General features: G+C 41.1%; 2 protein-coding genes across 9 annotated transcripts in view; both read right to left on the minus strand.

Annotated features, from left to right (window-relative positions):
- LOC124411217 (membralin) overlaps positions 1–21,850 on the minus strand; it is a 69,553-nt gene extending 47,703 nt beyond the window's left edge. For 3 of the 8 annotated variants that reach the window (XM_046890269.1, XM_046890258.1, XM_046890214.1), the window contains exons 1-8: positions 21,715–21,850; positions 20,016–20,688; positions 19,260–19,495; positions 18,897–19,131; positions 18,529–18,682; positions 16,255–16,498; positions 15,292–15,382; positions 6,885–6,942 (exon numbers count right to left, since the gene is read on the minus strand). In XM_046890269.1, coding sequence (XP_046746225.1) covers positions 6,885–6,942; positions 15,292–15,382; positions 16,255–16,498; positions 18,529–18,682; positions 18,897–19,131; positions 19,260–19,495; positions 20,016–20,399 — 1,402 coding nt within the window. In that variant the 5' untranslated portion in view covers positions 20,400–20,688; positions 21,715–21,850. Of the gene's footprint in view, positions 1–6,884; positions 6,943–15,291; positions 15,383–16,254; positions 16,499–18,528; positions 18,683–18,896; positions 19,132–19,259; positions 19,496–20,015; positions 20,720–20,741; positions 20,863–21,304; positions 21,416–21,594; positions 21,667–21,714 lie in introns of those variants that run through there. The other 5 variants (XM_046890248.1, XM_046890222.1, XM_046890230.1 and 2 more) reach the window with 5 other exon arrangements.
- On the minus strand, positions 3,328–5,388 carry LOC124411250 (cytochrome P450 9e2-like). Its single transcript, XM_046890291.1, has one exon. It carries the CDS (start codon positions 5,118–5,120, stop codon positions 3,594–3,596), a length of 1,527 nt encoding a protein of 508 aa, XP_046746247.1. The 5' UTR covers positions 5,121–5,388; the 3' UTR covers positions 3,328–3,593.
- Positions 21,851–21,992: the final 142 nt, after the last annotated feature.

Consider the following 21,992-nt stretch of genomic DNA (forward strand, 5'->3'; position numbering starts at 1 on the left):
ATTTAATGGTCTAGGAACTCAAACCGGCGTTCTACTCGGCTGAACACGTCTACATTGACCAATTTGAAGGCTAGATTAATTTCTTACGCCGAAATCTCGAGATAATTTTGCGTTCCAAGTATAAGCAATTATGCATGTGAGAAGACTCGTCAGTTTGGTTCGGGCATGCCGTCACGTGGATAAGCGAAATAATGTACGCGGTGTGTAACCACGCCACACTATCTCATTCTGTCGTCTGCTCTGAGCAAGCTACGCCCATATGTATTTCGTAATCTGGCTCATGTAATCTACGCTACGTGAACTAACTCAGTGGCTCTCAACACGTAGCGGAGAAATATCAACGTGGGTGTTAATTAAAAAACGAACAAATGATGAAGGGATTGCCAATCTCCCAATGTTTTCAAGAGACATTATGTTCTGGCTGACCACCTTCGCAAACCCCGCAATTGTGCAGCTTATAACGACTTTCCACCATGAGTGAAATGGATTGCGATCACCGAAGCGAGTCCCGTCAAGAGACAAGCACGACTGTCGACGATGAGAGCCGAAGTTAGTCATGTGACTCTGGCGAAGTAACGGTTTTACCGTTCGACGTTCAACACTGTCTAGTAGAAGCCACAGACGAGAGGAATTAATCACTGGAATACCGTAGTGTTGCTCCAAGTGTAATCAGAAGTGATCGCCGAGACTTGTAACGAGAAGAAGTCGGAGAAATAACTGTATCAGTTCCAAAGGCTGCGAACCATGTTCGAGGGAGACATCGACTCGTGGTACTGGCTCATATTTCTAGTCAGCATGATAGCCGGATGGATCGGAACTCGTCTGTACGTCACGTACGTAAAGCAAATGGGACCGCCAAATATTGTGGAAAGAAGACAAGCCTCGGGTCGAAATGCTCTGAATGAGAAAAAAAATATTGACAAACGAGATTGACACCTTGCGATGAAAGTATGATGGAGCAGAGCATGATCTTGTTGAGCTTGAAATGCACGTGATGATGAAAAAAAAAACGAATAATTGCACTGGCGAAGAATGAACAATACTCATCATTGTGGTCAATTTGTTACGAACTTCCTTCTCCAGTGGAGTGAAAATTTTTATAGTATTAAATGACATGGTGGTTTCAATAAACACTTCAGAGTTACGAACAGGTTTCGATTATCTGCAACCTTTCATCAGAGTTATCTTATTAATATCATCATGCTAGATTACAAAAATAATTAGCACTTATGAAACAATAATTATTTAGCTAGTTTATTCAATTTAATTTTTGGAGAATAACATGATATTGCTTGAAATGTGAAATAAAAGAAAAGGGGTGAAAGGCCTGCAGGGATTAATCATTTCTGGACACCCCGATATCACTTGACCGTCCACTCGATTTCGTAGCTCCGTTATTGTCGTCGAAACTGGTCGGACTAGGGACGAAATTTTCTTTGTAAACATCATCGATACCTAATTGAGTGCGTTGGGGCGATGATACGTTCTTCTTGATGGACACACATAGAGTCACGTGAGCGTATTCACGCCTGAGTAAGAGAGTATGGGTGGTTCCTATGGATGCGGGCATATTTATTGTCAGTTATAGGCGGGGGCGTAGGGGTCATTTCCACTTAACGTGGGCAAGAAATGCCATAGAACCGACAGGCGAAGCAACGGAGCGGAGAGAGCCACTCAGATGAAAAAGGAAAGACGCCAATCACTCCGCGTATTTACGATACGACGTTATTCCTCCGTCGCTGGTCACACGTGTGCGTCATGAGTTTCGCGCAGGAATATCGAGATACAACTACAGGGAATACAATAAGTTTATTTTTTATTTTCTGGTTTTCTTTTTCCACTATCTACATCTTTTGTCAACGGTTCTTCGCTAAAATTAACGATCCACAGCACATCTGGATTCCGAAACGACCAAATCCATTCTTGTTACTCTTTATCTAGATTACCGAATTTACGGTAATTTTCCAAAAAATTGAGGTTTTCTTTTTCGAATTCAGAATCGGTGTGATAAGATCGTCAATTTCACATACTCACCAACGCCTTCGACTCGATACGTTCGCTAATTAAATACCTGGAAGCGTTTACAGGTCTGAAAACTATTTTAAATCGAGGTACTTGGCACAGAAAGAAAGTTAACGGATAATAGTAATCGGATTATGTTGTTGTCTAAAATTTTGTCCCCAATCGCACTATCTTATAGAAATCATTTTTCACGACAAAGTACAATTTTTGCTTGTAGGGCCTCCTCAGTGCTCCGAAGTGCATTATTCGTCAACCTCGTAATATTTCAATGTAACTTCAATGTAACCAATGAGTTTTCTTAAGCTCAGTATTTACAGGATAGCCAACTTCGATTTTCTCATTTTGATAACTGTATCTGAGAAAATAAAAATAAATGACGGAATTTAAAATAATATTCTTCAAACTTGGGCTACAGAAAAGATCTTCGTAGAAGGAAAACTTTCAGAAGTGGGAAAATGCGAGTCCTTAAATGAGATAGACTTTCTCAGAGGTCCGATGACAGCAAAATTTTATATTTACTCGCTCCAAAGGCGCCTCTATTCATCTTGGTCATATCGATGGACTTACGCCCTGGTTCGTTCTTCATTTTCTAAATAGGCCCACCAAGTATAACTAACTCCGAATTTCAGACTTCATCATAAATTCGTTAGTTTTCCTGCGAAGGAGATACGTACTTCTTTATCTATAGTAAGGATGTTGATTTTAATATTTTTTTCCAGGTAAGAGTATCGCTGTTGGTGCTTATTAAAGTACATTGTTATTTTGGTGCTTTCTAAATTGTAAACAAAAGTAAATTTTTATCGATCGTTTCCACTCATGTACTTGGCGCAAGGATTTTGTACCTGATATGCTTTTTGGGGATTGGCCTTTCCCACAAATGGCATTGCTTCTATCGGTAAAGAAACACGATCCTTTATGCCTTAGTCTTCACCAACTAGCAACTTAGCAGCCTTGCCATCTGAGATCGACGCGTATGATAAATTTTACGACAGTGAGCAATTACTTCTTACATCAGAAGCTATAATAACCGACGTAAAAGTATATGGGCTTTCAAAGCTCTTTGAAACGCAGCCCGATGCTACCAAAGAATTTAACGAAAAGCCCATCTAAGAGGGCAGCTATTGGGAAACTTTTTCACAAAATTAGAAAAAGAATAGTAAAACGTCTCTTTTGTCCATTTACGATCAGAAAACGAAATAAAAATACAGACTTTTTAGCCACAGCGCATGGTCATACCAGAACAATAACCTTTACTACTATCAGATCATCAATTTTATTTTATCCATTTTCACACATTTTATTGCTTCAATTATAAAATAAACTATGCCACTGATAAAAAATGAGTTCTCTGGGATTATGAAATCCTGGATTACATGTAGCACATACGTATAAATAACTTAATATCCAAATAATTTCCGGCAAAAATGATTCATTTTGGTCGAATTGATGGTTAAATAAAAGAGAGAGAGAGGAAAAAAAACCAGGAGTACTTGGTGAGAATGAAATTCAGGCTGTGAGTAAAGTATAAAAATAATAATATCAGGAGGTATATCTTGGATTTGAATAGTTGATTAAAAACCCGATTTTCTCGGTAGCAATTCAAGCCAAAACCCATCCTCTACACCCATGGTTAAGGACTTTTTAGAAAATCTGAGCGGCATCGGGGTTTTCGGAGTCGGCTTTAAAACGAACTCTGCCAGCAAATGAGTCAGGATCAGCTTGACGCTCATCAAGGCGAACCGATCTCCCAAACAAATTCTGAGGCCAACTCCGAAAGGTATATAAGTATAGGGTGTGATTTTGGCTTTGTTTACCTTACTGAAACGTTCCGGATCGAATTTTTCAGGATCCGGAAAGTACTTTGGATCGTGATGGATTGCGTAAATCGGAAAATACACGACCATATTTGGTTGTAGGGTGAACGAATCGGTCCCGGGAAGAGCAGGAGGTAATTCGAAGGGTTTGCGGCATATCCTATCGGTGAATGGCAGCGGTGGATACTTCCTGAGCGCCTCGGCGACAACGGCATCGAGATACTTCATGCCGTTGAGCGATTCGTACGATATGATTCCATGGTTGTCCTGCAAGCACCGGTCAATCTCATCCCGAAGACGATCCTGTACGTCCGGATTAACGGCTAGCTCGTAGGCGGTGTAGCACATCAGCGTCGATGAGGTGTCGAACCCGGCAAAGAAGGAATTGAACGATTGGGCGATAACGTCGTCAACGGTGATGACTATGCCGTCATTTTTCTTACTGGCCTGCGAAAGCAAGTGGATAACATCCGGCCTCGCGATGTTCAGCTTCTTTCTACTCGCCAAGTTTTCCTTGACAAAATCCTTGAAGAACTTAGCCGACTTTTCAGAGATCAGGGACATGCCCCACCAGCGCGATAGCCGCGGAAAAACTCGGAATAAAATAATTTTTGACAGAACCAAGGAACTGCTGAGATCCGTGGCCTGTTTGCCCCAAGTGTGAAAAGCGTTGTTTTTGTCCTCCATGCACTCGACTCTTAAGCCAAATGCTGCTGTGGCTATGGCGTCAGCGGTGAAGCGCGTGAAGGCGTCTTTCATTTCTATCGACGAAGTCTGCTCGGGGTGTCGCAAAAGGTAGGCAACGAAGTCGGTCGCGGTCTCTGAGACCAGCTCGGACATGAACTTGATCTTGCTGGACGTGAAGGCCGGTCTAATCACGGCGTTCATTTCCTTCCATCGGTTGCCCGTCACAAAATACATCATTTTCCCGAAGAACGAATCGGTAGCTTCACCAACGACAGGCTTGTGGTCCGGAAACTCTTCGAACTGTTTGACACCAAGCTGCTTAATGAGCTCGGGATCTCTGACGAGAACAGACGGCGTATTGAAGTCCATCATTCCTATGTATTTCGACTCCATGTCTATGGTGTACAGGTACTTTTGAAAATCGGGTAGCGCCAGTCTCCGTAAAAACAACGGCATGTAACTACCCAGAAATGGCACTGCGCTTGCGGCCGGGACGCCCCTCAGCTGCCAGAAAAAAATTCTTTTTCGAACCCAGGTCATGAGTACCGATAAAGCACCGATACCGAGGAGCAACAGTGTCGTTGAAACTAAATCCATGGTTTCAGAAAAATTCACCGATCGTTCGGAAATTTGAACCTGATGCGGAAAAACGGACGGGATTATACTGCGCGAAATATTTCGCCGAATCTTGGCACTCGAATACTACAGCCTCTTAATTTCACCGGGCGAGTTTTATCAAGACTGAAAACCATTGGGGGAGGGAAAACGCAGGTTCTTTGGGTAGCAAGGAACAGGTAGGCGGCCTTGTATGCTAATCGACACGCAATCCTGCAAAACAACACGTCACAGGCGCACGGACCTTGCATATAAACTTAACAGCTTTTGACAGTTGGCCGTCTACAATTGACAAGTCCATGGTATTCTTATACTCGAATAATAAACCTGGTTTGTATTCGACCTGTCAGTTATACCTACACCCGGAGAAAAAACTTTTTGATTCTTAAAAAAAAAATTTATGAAATCACGAGAACTACTAATTGATTACTGCCATCAAATAATCTTTTATACAGAGATCCGCGATGGTTCAGATAATGTATACGTACTACTTTCAATTGCTGTATATGATAACCGTATTAAAACTGAGCGACCGAATTCGTCCACCCATCAAAATGCAGATCACAATCTTGGAATCTTGTTACCGAGAGGCTGGCAGGAACGACAATAACAATGACGTTATTTTTTACCAGTAATAAGTCAAATATGAGTTATTTGAGACGTGGATCACTTGTTTTGCACAGTTTTGTCGCAAAGTATTCATGTTCTGCATGAAAATATGAGGCTAAAGAGAAGCCATCATGACTAAAATTGTGGGGCATGCTGATATCGTTGCATAATCACCCAGTGATCATCATTGATAAAAAAAGCTATTTGACATGGGCAGTAACGACGCACGGTGTTAACAAGTTCTGCAGTTTGCTTGCTATAAACTTTCCCAGAACACAGTTGAATACGTACGTAAAGCAGTTATTTGTAAGAACTTGTATTCGGAAACAAAAGTGCAGAAAATAAAACGGCAGAAAATCTGTAGCGTACAAAAAACAAAGCATGCATAGTTCGTAGCTGTGAAAACATCGCGGCAATCACTTAAAGGATGAATCAACAGGGCCGCCTGAACATGCCTATACTGATTGAAAATGATTGAACTCTGGTGATTTTTTATTCGATTCTAATTTTGATTTTGATACTTTTGGACTCATGGTTTCGGGATGTTCTGATATTGATGTTCACTATCTTCGGAGCAAACAACGTTGTTGGGGATTTCTCGAACAGTGTTTTAAGGAGATGCCTGGTCGAATTCGACGTTGACGTTTATATCTCCAAATATCGAAGTCCACGTATCTCAAACGCGAAAAAGGGCTCAGCATTCTTATTCCACACGCAATCCTGACCAAAAACGTCACAATGCATTTTTCTTAGATGCAAAAATAATGAAATAGCGAGTATTCTAAGAAATGGCGATGGTAAATCATCTAAAATTATTAAATTCTAATCGTAGAATTCATGCCATTTCGTTATTTCTGCGTCAAATGAAAATAGATTAGAGTGTTTTTGTTCAGAATTGTGTATAGAATGGGTGTGTTGAGCCCTTTTTCACGATCAAGACACGTGAACTTTGATATTTGGAGACGTATACGTCAACGTTGAAATCAACCAGGGCACCTGGTATAATATAACTTCTCACAATGTTTGATTCAGAATATCGAACCGATTCATCTTGAACCACGTTTACCGAATTATACGTAATAGGTACTCGAATGCTGAAAGAATGAAGTATATCAATAATAAATGCAAATCACTCACCTATGAAGATGAAAATCTGGTGATGGGAGTATCGAAGGAGCATTGAGATGGAGACAGTCTGCAACAAAAAGAAGCAAATGACAAATATATAAGACTGGATAATTATCAAAAGAAAAGAAAGAAAATTCACATCAGTCGACAAAATTCATCTTACAGTCTAATACGTGAAGCGAAATAGCTGTGGACAAAATATTCGGCCGATGATGAATTACTTGTAATTACCAATTCATTTACAACGAACCCTTGATTCCAAAAACTTGTGTAATTCATTTCACGGAACATTCATGTATATAAAAATGTGTAAGGCGTCGTAATATACGTTATAGATGTACATTCATGTATATATATATATATAAAATATAAGGGAACCGAGCACGAAACCCGCTCGATAATTCTCGTGAAAGGACAAGCGTAGCTTTAGAGACAAATTGTAGCCGGCAAATTGCAAATCGCATATTGGGAATTGCACTGCACCCGTTAATGGATCGAGCGCAGCGAATAATAGAATCGAGCGTTGAATATTGCAGCTCGAATCGGCACCTGCACCCCATCGAAAGAAGTAAACGTATTATTTGCAACAAACAGCTTTCTCACAATTAGCTGCAGGTCTGAAGAGCTTGCATCGTCTTAATTATTCCTGAAATACCCCCTCTTCTTTCCACCTCACTAGTGTTTATATACAAGTAAAAGAACTGGAATACAAATAAAATGTATTTAATAAAAATGTGTAACTCAACGACGCAAAATTCTTTCCTGATTTTTTATCCCGAAAAACGCAAATGCATTGACAGATATTCAGCGTTTTCTGATTTGCCAGGTTGCTGGGGGACTCAAGCGGTGGCCACTGGTATGAAAACAAAATTTCAATTTCAGGTAAAAATATTGATTGATCTTTCACTAATTATATAAAATAAGTACTTAGTAAGTAAGACAATGATAATAGGTAATTGTTACTTTAATAATATAAATTGATGTTGCATTGCGTCGTTCATGGAAGTGAAAAAACAAAAACCGATTGTGACTCAATCGGAAATCGATTATTTTTGGTCATTCTTATGAAACGGGGACCCTGATTAAAATACTGAATAACGAGTACGGTGGGCAGTAAAATTGTTTGCGTTAAATTTCGAAGAAACTGCAAGACCAGACGTTGACATTTGAGATGGGAATAATTGATGCATTCGGAGAATTTAAACAGAAAAGCAATTCAATTCGGGTACGAGAATACGTGTAGCGACGTACGTCGCAGGTAATATGATTATTTCAATGGCGATATCAATTCGAGGTAGAATTTTCATTGCGAACACTTTCGGGATTTCAAGTTTAGAAGTCTACTTGGTGCAGGAATTTGAAATAATTGTCTACTTCCATCAGTCCTCAATATCGTGTCTTCAAAACCCCAAATTCACCATAAAAGGAACACCGAAGACTTTGATTGGTTAAGAAAGGTTTCTACGAAGATGTTCAGAATTTTTCAAATGTAATAAAAATCCTGGTAAATCATTTGGAAAATTATAATTTTATGTTGAAATGTCATTGATTTCAGGGTGCTTTTAGAAAATAAAACGCTGCGAAAACTCGATATAATAATTACCTGAAAGTATCAAGTATAATATCTTCAATATCAAGCAATTTCAAAGTTACCAAATTATTCAATTTCCTCTGGTCGATAGCAAAGTTTTTCAATTCTTCTGTGTACGATCGGCATTTCCCAATATCCGTCAATCGAAGTTTAGTTTTGAATCTACTGAATTATAAAAGAAAGCATGAAATCATTCCAAGGGGGCGATTCACCTTGTGATTTACAATCGAATAACAACAGAGAACAGGTTTGTCCGGTTCACAGTACCAAAAGCAAAGATGAATTCCGAATTTCCATTATGCAATAAAATTTTTATCGCATCAAAATAACTGAATGAAAATAATCGAGGAAATAATTGGAAGTTCTTCACCGTAACGGTTGATTTCATTTCGACCGGAATTCCATCGGTTCCTGCGTTCGAAAGGAGAGGGTAGCTAGTGCGGCTGAAGCGAGTCTGCGGCCGGGCCTAAGAATCACGAATGAAAACGAGGGTGCTTCTCGGCAAGATCGATTAGCCTTATGAATTATGAATCCCCGCTGATGGATGGTCACCGGTTGCCTCTACCTACACCCGCAACTTCGCCGAGACCAACCCTTTTCCCTTTGTACCCACGCCACAGCCCCGTATATATAACTACCTGACTTTTTATCGTCTGTATGCGTGATCGATCGGCGCATTGAACGTTTATCCTCCAAGTACCCTTCTTTTCGGTTTTTTCATTATTTATTCCTGTTTCTTTCTCTTCTTTTTTGGATTTCGTTGCGTTGCGAAATCGTTCGTTTTGCGCCTTATACTGCGCCTGTCATGCTTTTTTGACCAAGAACTCGAAGTCGGAGTAACAGTAAGAGATCCGCAACTATACGTTACGCTTCTCGCAATCCACATTTTTCATGCTGTTTTTTAATATACTCGTGGCCACATTAAATGCCGCAACTGGAATTCACATTCAGCAGTGAACCGAAAACTTGGCCACAATCACCTCAAAAATGATTCTTATTTTGAAAACAAGGTGAATGTACCGGCTCCCAGTTTCAAGGTTCCAATACGGCCGGGAAACGAGCTGAACTCTTTATTTACTGCGCAAAAAGAGTGTGTTAAGCTTGTAATTAATTCTGGGACCCTCAGCGTCCTCCCTTTTTTTTTACAGCCTTTCATCTTTAGAACTTTTTTGGCAACAACTGCCGAATTTTGTGATTTTACATGATCCCTAAAATATCTCTAGGTCTAAAAAACGTATGAATTTTATTTATTTAATCATTGTAAAAATAGCACGCGTAAAAAGATGCTTGAAATTTGTACTTTTCCACGAAAACAAGCATTTTCTGGTAATCTACCATGAAAATCCAGATAGGAATTTTACGAAAATCTTTTTCTTCTTGTTGTTTTTGTTTGTCCGCTATATTGGATCCGCCATTTTGAATTTTCGAAATTCGATTTGAGATTCGTAATCAGTGACCCCAGAAGCCCGTGTATCTATGCAAAATATCAAGTGAATCGCATGTAAGAAAAAATGTATGCATGAAGGGGTTAAAAGTCAACGTCGATGGTTCCAAAATTTGGTAAAACATGGATTGTTTGACTCAAAATATAATTGAAATAGGAAGTATGTCTCCCTCACGAAGTGTGAGTTGCCAGTTAAAATATCCCCGGAATTTTCACATCCACAAGTTTTCTTTCGCAGCATTTATCCGCTACGCTTGGCTCACGTAAAAATTATACGTGTGATGGCGCTGGTGATGACCGCGTGGCCCGGAGTCGACACTTTCACCGGAAACTGGCGGTGTACGTCCACAGGACTCATGAAACGTTCAGCATATCGAAATGTGCATAAATATAGTACAATAAACAAATCATTCCGATCCGCACTCTCAGTTCAGGCCATGGCTTTCGCCTTTCGTGCGAAATATGATTCTTCGTACAATCTCTCGCCTTAACTTTGGCAAAAGAGTTAACCGCACTCATGGTTATTACTGAAAATCGTTTCGTCGATATGTAATAATAAACATGATACGAAGATGCGACCGCAGGATGAAATCTGTTGTACAGGAAAATTAACGAGTTCCCAACAGCCCCTTTCGCTCGTGGTGAACCAGGGAGTTCGAAGTTGATGGGAGGGGGAGGAGGCAAGGGGTGAATCGTAGGAGCGACAGTCCGATACACGTGACGTTCAGACGGTAGCTAGGCGGTGCTCACGTTTCACTCACGTGGCTCGACACGAGCGACGGGCTCGTGGAATGGGGCGAAACAGGGAAAGGAGAGGTGGAGAATTTTCGCCGCAAGTTGAACCGCGCTGTCGAAATAACTGTTACCGAATCGCTCAGCGTTTACTCGGAGCTTACAAGGAGCGAGAGAGAGTATCGGGCCTTCGGATCACGGATTTTGCTGCAACTTTTGGGGGTGTTTTTCTCTGATCCTAAATTCGGAGCGTCTTGTGCGTAGTTCGATCAACTGGGTTTTCCTCTGTTTAATTTATAATTGATCAGAAAATTCGCTGTATGTATAAGATCCCGCCATCGAAACTTTAACCGAGGACAACGAAATTCAATACTTAAGGCAAAAATACGCAGGAAATTCTATTTACAATGGCATTTTACTCATCTGCGAACTGCTAATGTACAATCGATTTTACCCGAAATGAAGAGAGGCCTGTAAGATGAAACTACATATCACAAGCTTCATAACTTACAATTAGTCCAAGGAAGCGACCCGCGGGGTTTGAGCAAAATCAATGATCCAGATGCCTGACACTCTCTTTTTTCGTTCGTAACGTTTCCACTTGTTTCAACTTGGATCCATAGTATTAAAAAAAGGACAATAGTAGATGAAATAAATTCGGATGCCCTGCAACGTGCACTTTGGAAATTGAAGCTGATCGTTGATCGAACGATGGAAGTATGAAAAATGCATGCAAAGTATGGAATCAAAATTCAGAGCTGTATATTTTTAATTAGGCGACGGAATGTTATACTTTTCTAGGACTAACGAATTTCACAAAAAGTGAGTTAAAATTTCAATGCGATACTTTAACATTCTTTTCCTATTCTTTTCTCCTGCACTTGCTTCTTTGTTCCTCAGATCCTCAGTTATTTCCTTATTTCTCCCTTACCTCACTTATTCTTTTTATGAATAATCGACCGAAACCTGCACAGGAATGTCCCCACTATGGACCATCATTTTTGTTTATGAAACCTAGGACATTGACCTCGACCCTGACGGGGATGGAATGTATATCAATCTGACACAATGCATCGCAGGCATGCAAGATTCCACAGACAATAAGCTGACTGTATTCCCCCACAAAGCAAAACAGCTATTAATCAACACTATTAAATCAAACCGGTTCAATAAAAAGGTTTACCTCCCAAAAATAAAGCTTTTCGGTGGAAGCAGACAATATATAAACCACTGTTTTAATAGCCTGCACGGCTATTAAGACGACTTTAATTCCCACGCACTGTATTTATCATTCGAATAGACAAGTAACGAATTCTGACACTTTGACTTCCTTAAAGTTTTTATGCATCTGTATAAACATTCTACAAGTTCCAAGCGTCTGATTAATGAGTGTCAATCAAGATAACATGCACTAGTGATAATTTGTTGCTTAAATACACAATATTTCGATTGATCGATTACACAATTGCACCAATAATATACCCAGTGATGTTAAGTCGTGAATGTAAATTGAACGCGTCTGAAAACCGCAAAAATGTGCTGATACTTGGCAGGGATCTTAAATAATAACTGTATATAATCTTGTTTACTTGATCAAAGTATGCACTACTCACGATGAAAATGTTACGCGATTCAAACCGGTTTCAATCGTGTCCATTGGTATGATTAATGATGAGGGTATAGAAATATTGTGTACGTATAATTGGCCAATTTTTCGCCGACTTCCCTGACTTCGAACATTGGTTGCACCCTGGACAATGGCTGAATTGGAATCGGACACCGCGTATGTGCGGAACTATTAGAAGCGTGCTAATCCAACTGTCTGCCCGTGCATCATCCAATTGGTTGTCCGGCCATGCCTCGGCGCCCGTAGACGCCCCTGCGATTCGTATAGAGCAAATCCATTTCAGCTGCCATTTCCGGCCTGCGGTTCGCTACCCCGTTTTATCCCAAAGGAGCCACGATCGACGATAACCACGACGCTCCCGGAGATCACAGAAGACAAAACCAGACGAGAGTCCTTGCTCTTCCAGCGCCGGAGGAAGCGGGCGTACAGCTATTTTCATCACTCGAACGTAGGTTTAATGTAAGGTACGCGTGGCGGTAAGAACGTCGCGTAATAAAGAAAAGAAGAAAAAAAATTCTAACGTCGTATTCCTATTTATAATAATATTATATTCCGTATCCATTAATATGAGAATGTATGTACAGCTTACGAAAGTTTTGTAGAGAGAACGAATAAAATCGGCAAAAAAATTAAAGGCTCCTTTGTGAAACTCGTTTCATTTTATTAGTCATATTAAACTGAAAAAATTACCGGTTTTTTCACGGAGTGAGGCGGTAAAATTGCAAGTTTATCGTGTTTTAATTTAAACTTGTTTGGATTTCCGTAGGTCTTCAGAGAAGCTCAAGCCTGATCGACGGTATATCTCTTGGCGGAATTATTTCTACAGCGAGAAATTCTTAGTCGTGGAATTGGTGGCGAAGCTGTGTAAAATCGAGCATGGGGCAAGGCGAGAATTGCAGCGCGCAGATTGAGGCTGGTGGACGAGGGAGGGAAGCATACGTGGCGGCGCGGCTTCACACGCGTAAGAAGATATGGCAATCAATTCAAACTAACCACCAGAAGCCAGTTCGCTCTCCCGATACCTACCCCGTCGACTCGGTTGCCGGTTCAGGACGACGCCCGGTATAAATCAACGTTATTAGGTGCCTCGTGTTCCTGACGACGACCTCAGCCCGGCCGTTTCGTATCAAATTATATTGAAATAGGTGAGCCGGTGCCATTGCCACTGCCCTCGCAACGTTCAGCACCCAGGAACAACCCCCGAGGTCTAGCGAGGATCGAATATTTCCTTGGCGTCGGCGATCGAAGATGCATGATCGTGATTTCGTGATTGCACAATTATAGGCACTAAGGCGGGTGGATGCATGATGGATGATTATACAAGAGTTCCGCAAGCGTTGGTTAGTCCTGCGTATTCTGTATTATATTTGAGGGGCTGAAAGAGGAGCGCTCGATGAGGTACCTACCTACCCTTATGCCGCTGCGAGGGTGTCGCGTTCGTTTTTACGCCTTCTCAGATTTAACGCGCGTATGGCGTGAACGTCCGCGACGCCGGCAGCGGAGCTTTGGTTACTAGCATTCTGCCGTTTCTCCCTCACAACCCCCGTGAGGCATGAAATTGTACGAAGCGACGAACGAAATTCTCACTTCTTCTTTGACTTGTATTTTTATTCTATATTCTTCGACGTACTGGAGGAATGGCAAAGGCACCTGCGTACGCGATATGCTCCCTAGTAAGATAAGTGTACCAGTTATCGACACGTTTAGACCCAACTATTGACCCTTTTATTTTCCAAAATTGTAACTTGACGGCACGAATTGGAAATTCTAACAAAAAACGTCAATCATTGAGACAGGGTCAATAACTGGCACACTTACCTTATACTCACTGATTAACATAAGCAAAAGAAATTACAAACATATTGAATTGATATAACTTGTTCCTTTTCGAAACAAACTATGAAGATGAAACGTAAGCGTTAAAAATATTTGGGTTCTGATTTTCTTTGTTTTTCACATTTCGAAATTATCAGTACTTTAACTTGCGTGTATTAGGGAAAATGCAATGATTACAGACAATTGCGGACGGCAGGATATTTGTGCGTATCAGATCTACTTAGTTACCTGCAAGGATAAAACAGAGAGGCAGCCAGCGATGGCAATAATGTCGAGGCGAAGCGCGCGGAAACGCCGAGAGAAACCCCCACCGAATGAAATTTAATACCAGATCCAATAATTACCAGAGATGAGACGTTGGGATTACAGAAGTTTAATTAGGTTACATCTTCATTTATTCGACGAATTCTCAGTCTCATGTGTACTACCCTGCTGAAAATGGTTTCTACGATTTTCTATGAATTTTTATAGAAATTGGGATATTTCGTACAATTTGTTATCATAATTTTCCTATAGTACAGCTCGGTTTATTAATAATGTGATCAGAAAAACACACAATTCTAATTATAACAAGAGAAAAAATTCTGGATTGTGCCGTTGAGAACATTGACAAAAAAAAATATTTTGTCGATTCAATTGATCGCAAAAAAATATACGGATCACTTAAAAATTAAAAAAAAAGGATCAGATCAGAAAAAGTAAATCCAAACCAAATCGCAAAAAAACGAAACCCTGGAGGAACCGAGCATCAAAAGGTGCATAAAATTCCAGCAGCACTCCGACAGAAGTTTCACTCAAAAAACATGACTTTGTAATTAAGGATCACTCAGTTGAACTCGGATTTGAATTTCTTAAACACGGCATCACCCGTATATAAGACGAAAGTTGAGATAAACTCGCGGGAATGTAGCCGAGTTTTCGAAAGGTGCTGCAGGCTTCTGCTAACAAGCACTTATCCCCTAGGTCCCGAAACATGAGCCACGTAACCCACGTCTTACCCCTCGTCACGATCAGCGTCATGCAACGACTCGACCTAGCTACCAACGCAACCTAACGCGCAAATCCTATCTTCGAGCCGTTTTTGCTATAGTATAGGGTTTCTAAATTCCCAGTACTACATAGATAGTTATATACCTAGAAGGTAATGGAAACAGTAATTATCAATGTGAGGTTTTGGCATACTTACGAAGACAAGCATGATGAAAAATGCGGCAAGATAAGACGTCCTAGCCATCCACATGCTTACGAAGCGATAGTGTTCTCCAGTCACGACGTTTCTGAAATTGTCAATTGAAAGGTAATGTTAAACTTGGGAAAAAGAACTTATGATATAACGTGAGCTCAAATTTCATAAACTACGGTTTGAATCAGCCCAATAGATAATCTTAACGTATTTTCTTTCTATATAAATGAAAAATTGAATGTCTGCAATACGCATCTTTGATTATAAGGAATTCATCAGCTTTTTTAGACCATTTTTTAACAACCAAAAATTTTCTTTCTTGATAAAGATCTTTCTCTTCGAATTTCTTAAGCTCTAAGTTGTCGGTACGTGCAATGTTCCTTTATACAATCTTCGTGTAGCGTTTTATTAACTTAAGGAAACTAAGTTTAAAGTCGCGCAAGCCACTGAGCAGTTGCATCTAGTTGAAACTAATTACCTTCCAAGCCTAAAAAGTATCAGCTGCCGATAAGTTTATCAAAACTACCAGCAAAGAGGTGGAATTGTATCTATCGGTATTGAATGGCCGGTTCTTGATATGAAGTTCTGTGAATTGTCGATAAGAAGATTGATGACAAAAATAAACCACGTTGCAAATGTAGTTGGATAAACCTCGAAGTCGGTAGACAAAAACAAATAGAAGGATCTCCAAAATTCTACGCGAAATTCAAATTCTTATAAATTATTTCACGGTATCAAGATTCGTCGATAAAAGCGAGCGCTTTGATGAATACCATAAACAGTGCTCTGCATTGTCGGCGAAAGACGAGAAACTGAAGTTTCAAGTAATTTAAACTTGTAAATAATTCTTAGCCTCTCATTCGCTGGAATTTAAAAGGTAAATGAAAAGCTTTTGACACCCGTCATATCTGCACCTTCATGCCCACGTTAGTAAGGCCAGAGAAAAGTAGAGAGATGAAAACCTACCTCAAATAACCCTTGTTGTCTTCGTGTTCAGCTAGAGTCTTTATACTGGCCATCAGCAAGTCATCGTATCCTAAGAATTCGTCAAGAATAAGGCGGGAAAAGGCGTCCCCAAAGCATTTCTCGTTCGACGGATCAAGGGTGACTATTTTCACCGGAATGTTAAGCCTCTGTCGTGCAGCCGGTGATAATCTCAGGAATCCGTATTCCAACGAGTATTCCACAATGTATTCGTCTTCTGGAAAAACTGAGATCGAATTAAAGATCAAATAGGATTAAACGTCGAAAGCGCGTTCAATTCATATCAGTCGATTTTCACCTCATTTATTAATATTTCCTTTTTTCCGTTAGACATTTTAACAACGCGCCATGCACCCGCATTACTGTCCGTTGTCTCCGCTTTTTCTATTCGTGGTATTTACCAAACAGATCGACCGTCGAAAGCTGGAAGCAATAATAAATATCGAGGCAGCTATGCGTCAATGGGAACAAAGCCTCCATCAACCCTATCGCAGCAATATGCTGAAAGTGTGCATCGCGATTCTAAGGTCCATACGTGACAACGGAATCCCCGGAATAAACCGGCGCCGGTTTCAGGAATAACGTGATTCCCCGGCTGGACTCGCGACAGCGTTGCTCAACTTCAGTGCGTTCCGAAATTAGCTGGCAGTTGCTCACGATGTCGGTAGCGCAAAGAGATAAAAGATTGTTGAGAGCACCGGGAGCTAACATCAGAACGCACCTTCCACGTCCTTCTAAGAGACCAACGCCATCCCACAACGATAGCAAGAGACAAAACGAAACTACTGACCGCCGCAGAATTCTGCCAGGACATCAGTGCCACACCGCAGGAATCATTGACGCTCTTGTCCCTCAAACCCCACGAATCGTTGTTGAGGATTCTCGAAGACGGCAAATTATTGTTCCGCGACCGTATGTGTCTGAAGTGTTTTTATTTATGTCTTAGCTTTTTGCTACCTATGTGTTACCGAAAAGCGTTGTTTGCACGTTGTGCACCGGGTTGTGTCACCGCAAAGTATAAGTGAACAAGTTTTCCATTCACGGCGTGCCAACGTATTTAACCGTTTAACCTCGTTTTCGCTTAAAAATTTTGCAACTGTTTTATTCTCTGTCATGCTGTGTGGGATTCATACCCTTCGCTTCGTGTATTTGACGCCGATATCAACGACCTGGACTCGCGTGCTTTTTTGTTTCCAGCCGACGCCATGTAAGTAATTCACTTCATTGTATTGCATTTCCGTGATTATTCTACCTAGATTTCTGAAATCTCTTTTTACGGGAGACTGCTGCCGAGATCGGGTGAAAAATGATCACAGAATAGATTTCGTGAACAGATAATGATGAACCCAAAATTCCGTATTTAGTACTATTCTATGCTGTTCTTGGTATACTATAGACATTACTGAAAAAGGGAATTACTCTGCGATGAGAATGTATACCTTCGGAAGTTTTATTTTGATTGCAGAAAATTTTTTCCTTTCGAACTCACTGTACCTGCATAGACTATAAATCGCAGTACCGAATATGTGATTCATCACTTTGTAATAAGAAAATGGAATATTCGGTGATTTTTTACCCATGTCCAGTAGAATTTTCTCTTGAACAGCGAACATATCATTCGTAGTTTTCATGACAATTACCGCATATTTATTTTCACCTTACATAAGAGTTGTGACCAAAGTGATAGAATCAAAGACCTTACCATCCTACCTGGGGGTAGATGGTTCGAAACTGTGTTAATCTCGTTCTGTTGTATAGAATTTATCCTTCATCTAATTTGTAATGTAAATGTATTCCTCTTTTCCACATCCCCCCTGCCTGACACCGTATTTAATTTCATTCTAGTTATTTTATCCTGCATTTATAAAATCTGAAAGTAATGACTTTCGGTTTCGTAGGCAGAACATGCCTGGTGCACAACTACCAATATCGGTATTGAAGTTGTCTCGTTTGCTGCGGTTTTCCCGACGCATACAATGTATTCTACTAAAACAATGTATAAGATTGAGGTTCGTAACGTTATCCTAACGAATCAGTGTTTAAGATACACCATATTCCGAGAATTCAGGGTTAAATTAAGTAAAACGTAAATTCGCGGTGCAATCAAGTATGAGCATCTTTCTTTCTTAATTGGAGACGAGTGGTCTCTGCCAGTATTACGTTACGTTAACGTTACAAAATCCAATCTTGATATATACATGTTGTAACATACATTGTGCCGACGTTAACACAATAGTCAAAAATATCCCCAGTTACCTGCTCTGACTATCTTCTCCACTTCGGAAACCTGTCCTTTCAACGGCTGAATGATGTGATCGGCATTTGTTTCATCGTTCGATTGATCCTCGGTAACATTGTCGTAAGAGTGCGTAGGAGGTATCGTCGTTTTGTCCACCACTTCTGAGCCTGTCTGAAAATTTAATTCGCTATTTCAATCAAGGGTACTTGGAACATGCATCTCTTCTAGACTGCCCAATACAACAGAACATTTAAAAAAACACGAACTTGATGTTTCCAAAGCTATCAAGCGTGAGATAGTTGGTTAAGGAATACCAGGAATCTTGTAAAAATAATCAAATAAAATTGTCCTTTTAATTCCATATTTTCAATTTCGATCGCATTACCTCGAGCGGTTCCGCACTACTTGGACCGTCCCACAGCTTGGTTGATAATGGTGGGCTTATCGTCGCGTTCGTTGTACTTAAATTCGGGCTTTGCACATCGCCAGTAACCGACAGACTTCCAATCTCGACGTTGTCTTCCGTTTGCGTGAAATTCTTAACAACGTTCTCACTCTCCGTCTCAGCATTTGTCTGCGCGTCTTCCTCGACAGTCGAAGGTTCGATGTTCAGAAATGATCTGTTGTCAATGATTAGGAATCAGAATAAAAACCTTCGTACGATTATCATTGATTTTTCATTTTCTTCGCTGCTTCTCTTTGAAAATATGCTGTGCAATTAGGTAGTGATATATTGGAGAAGACTTACCCATCTCTAGCTAAAATTCCTAACACACTAGCGAGGTCGTCGACCTTTTCCTGCCTCAATTTCTCCTCCTTGGCGTAACTCTTTTCTATGGTATAATCCTCAGCGCCACTTCTGAGGATCTCGACTCTGAGAATACCATCTCGAGGCCAGTCGTCTCTTATGTGTTCCAAACAGTTGGTTGGTGCTCGGGAGAATACTATATGGATGTAAGCCAGCACGAAAAATGACGTTATCGCCTGAAACGATCCAAATTAACAATTTTAAAGTGCAATTCATTCGCAGGCAAGCACGGAGGACATCGTCGGGATGTAACAAGTACCTAACAACGTAGAACTCCGTGTGATAATAAGTATTCGGGGAGGAATTCGAATGAATTCGAAATATCTTCACGATATATTTTTAAAGATCACGGAAAATAATCAGTAAAATACATCTCCGTCGGTTTCGCAAATTTCCAGTTACCATTTTACAATATTTCCTAACAACTCCACTACTGTTTCAACCACTTCATTCATACGCATTCTTCCCCGCCAATCTAGTATGGTATAAGTAAAACAAGACTGCTCCATATGGCATTCCGTCAAACGACACTATCCAAAGGAGAAATCCGGCAAGTACTGGTTCTAATTTCCGTTACGTTCGCCGCTATTTGCCCAATTTCCCCGAGATCTCGCAACTCTTTGAATTACTCGTAAATACAGATTATATAAAATAAGAGAAATAAGGTCAACGTCGTAGTAATATAATGAGAATTACCTTGAGCAGAACGATAAATTCGATAAATCGTCGAATGGGTCTTGGAAAGGCTCTGGCGTAGGCAAGGGCAGCCTTGATGAAGAGGGCATGAAATAGCCTGTCCCGAACATTGAATAGTGGATTTTGATTATTGTTGTTCCTCGCCCTGTTCATATTGTTATTATTCAAGGGCCCAATGGCCGCTGCGAGTCCGTGATTGTTATCCGCCCCGATTACGCCGTTGATGGTGTTGACCGGTGGAACAGGTGGTAGAGGCGGTGGCGTCGGCGCCGTCGAAGCTATCGAAGACGACGGTGATGACGATGATGTCGAGGGAGTAACCGTTACCCGGCTCTCAGGGTTGTCCGGTACTTCCGGTGGCGGTGCCGCGTCGATTTCTGACATTTTGCAAAATGTAACGATTCGGAAATTATTACTCTCGTATCTTATCGTTGCCTTTATCTCTATTATTATCGATATTGTTATGATTCTTTCTCTGCGTGAAATTATTGTCAGTGTGTCTTCGTCGTCTCGGACCCCGTCTTTACTCGCTTTTTTTTTATTCTCAAAGCCGACAACTAGTCATCGTATGAGACCGGATTGACTTGTTTCCGGGACGCTTTTTCGTCCGGTATAACATTTCCGACGACCCGGGGGATGGAGCGAAGCTCCGGACACCGCCGGCGAGAGGCTCCTGAAACAATTTTTGGGAAAGAAATGTTTCCCTAAAGTAAATCATATATTCACCTTATCGGTTAACAGTTATGGCCATTGTTAATCGTCGGTACATCACAACTCCTCGGATTCCCATGTATTAATATTTGATATTTCGATTTCGTATTTTGATGAATTTAAAAAAAAAAAAAACAATAATAATCATGTATCATATCGCGCGATCACGTGGCAATGACAGCGCAGTATTAAATTTGGACACAAAACGCACGCACACGCGCATACATAATCGCAGTGTTAACGCTTTCCCGAGAGACCGTGTTTCGTGAATCTATTTCGTTATAGTTTTAAATGAATTTGGAAAAGAAAGCGGGCTACGAAGGAACTGACTGAGAGGAAACCGGAAAGACAAAAATAAGCGCGGAGAAACAGCGAGAAAGTGTATGTAAGAGTCGAGGGACAAGCATCTAGACGACACCGCGGCGATGCATTCTAATCTACAACGAACGGTAATATGAAATATTTAGAAACGCGGAAGAGTAGCAGATTGGTGCAGCTGGTGCTGCTGGTCTCTCCGAAAACCATAGCAAAGCCCTGCCGCCGCTGATATACTGAAGAGCCAAGTGAAGACAACGTACGTTTCTTAGTTACGTAATTATCGCAACGGCATAATCATCATCATCGACGACGACGGGTGACTCCGCGGTTTTCAATATCGCTAATCATGCAGCTATCGAACTGTCAACGACAGGCCGTGCGTCCTGGACTACGGAGCGAACCAGTCGCACGGACGGCGGCGAGTCTTTCCAGCTTTTCGCTCTTCGAGGAATACGCAGTTCGAGTTGTTGGCCAAGACGGACGAAGTGCGCGGACGAGTTTCTCGGTTGTGACGACGAAAACGGGGCACAAATTATACACAAATATTTACGTGCAATAATGGTGCGTTCCGATAAGCGTGCGACGAGGAGAGATGATAACCACCTACCTATCAACCTACCTCCACACACGTCAGATACACGAGCAAACTGAGTCAAGTCAGGCTACGTACCTCCGCACACCTTTCAGCCCTCTGCCAACCAAGTATTTGCGCTCGACGAGGTCCGCCGTACCCTCGACGAACTCGCTGTTCCGACCCTTCGATGTCGCCGGTTTTATTATCCGCTGTAACGACGTGTATCCAAATTTCTCTTACAAATTCTCAAGATCCTCAAAATCCTCGCCTTGTCGTCATATGTTTTGACACACGACGCAGACGGTTCTCAGCAGCAGCCTTGCCAACCGCCTTTCATCGCCGGATGAAAAGTCCCCGTGGTTTTCGTGGTTCTT

This window comes from Diprion similis, chromosome 2 (genome assembly GCF_021155765.1).
Source record: "Diprion similis isolate iyDipSimi1 chromosome 2, iyDipSimi1.1, whole genome shotgun sequence".
NCBI classification, from domain to species: domain Eukaryota; kingdom Metazoa; phylum Arthropoda; class Insecta; order Hymenoptera; family Diprionidae; genus Diprion; species Diprion similis.

What these genes read in the sequence shown, in the direction of transcription:
- LOC124411250 (XM_046890291.1), bottom strand. Translation starts at nt 5,120, where the DNA reads ATGGATTTAGTTTCAACGACACTGTTGCTCCTCGGTATCGGTGCTTTA.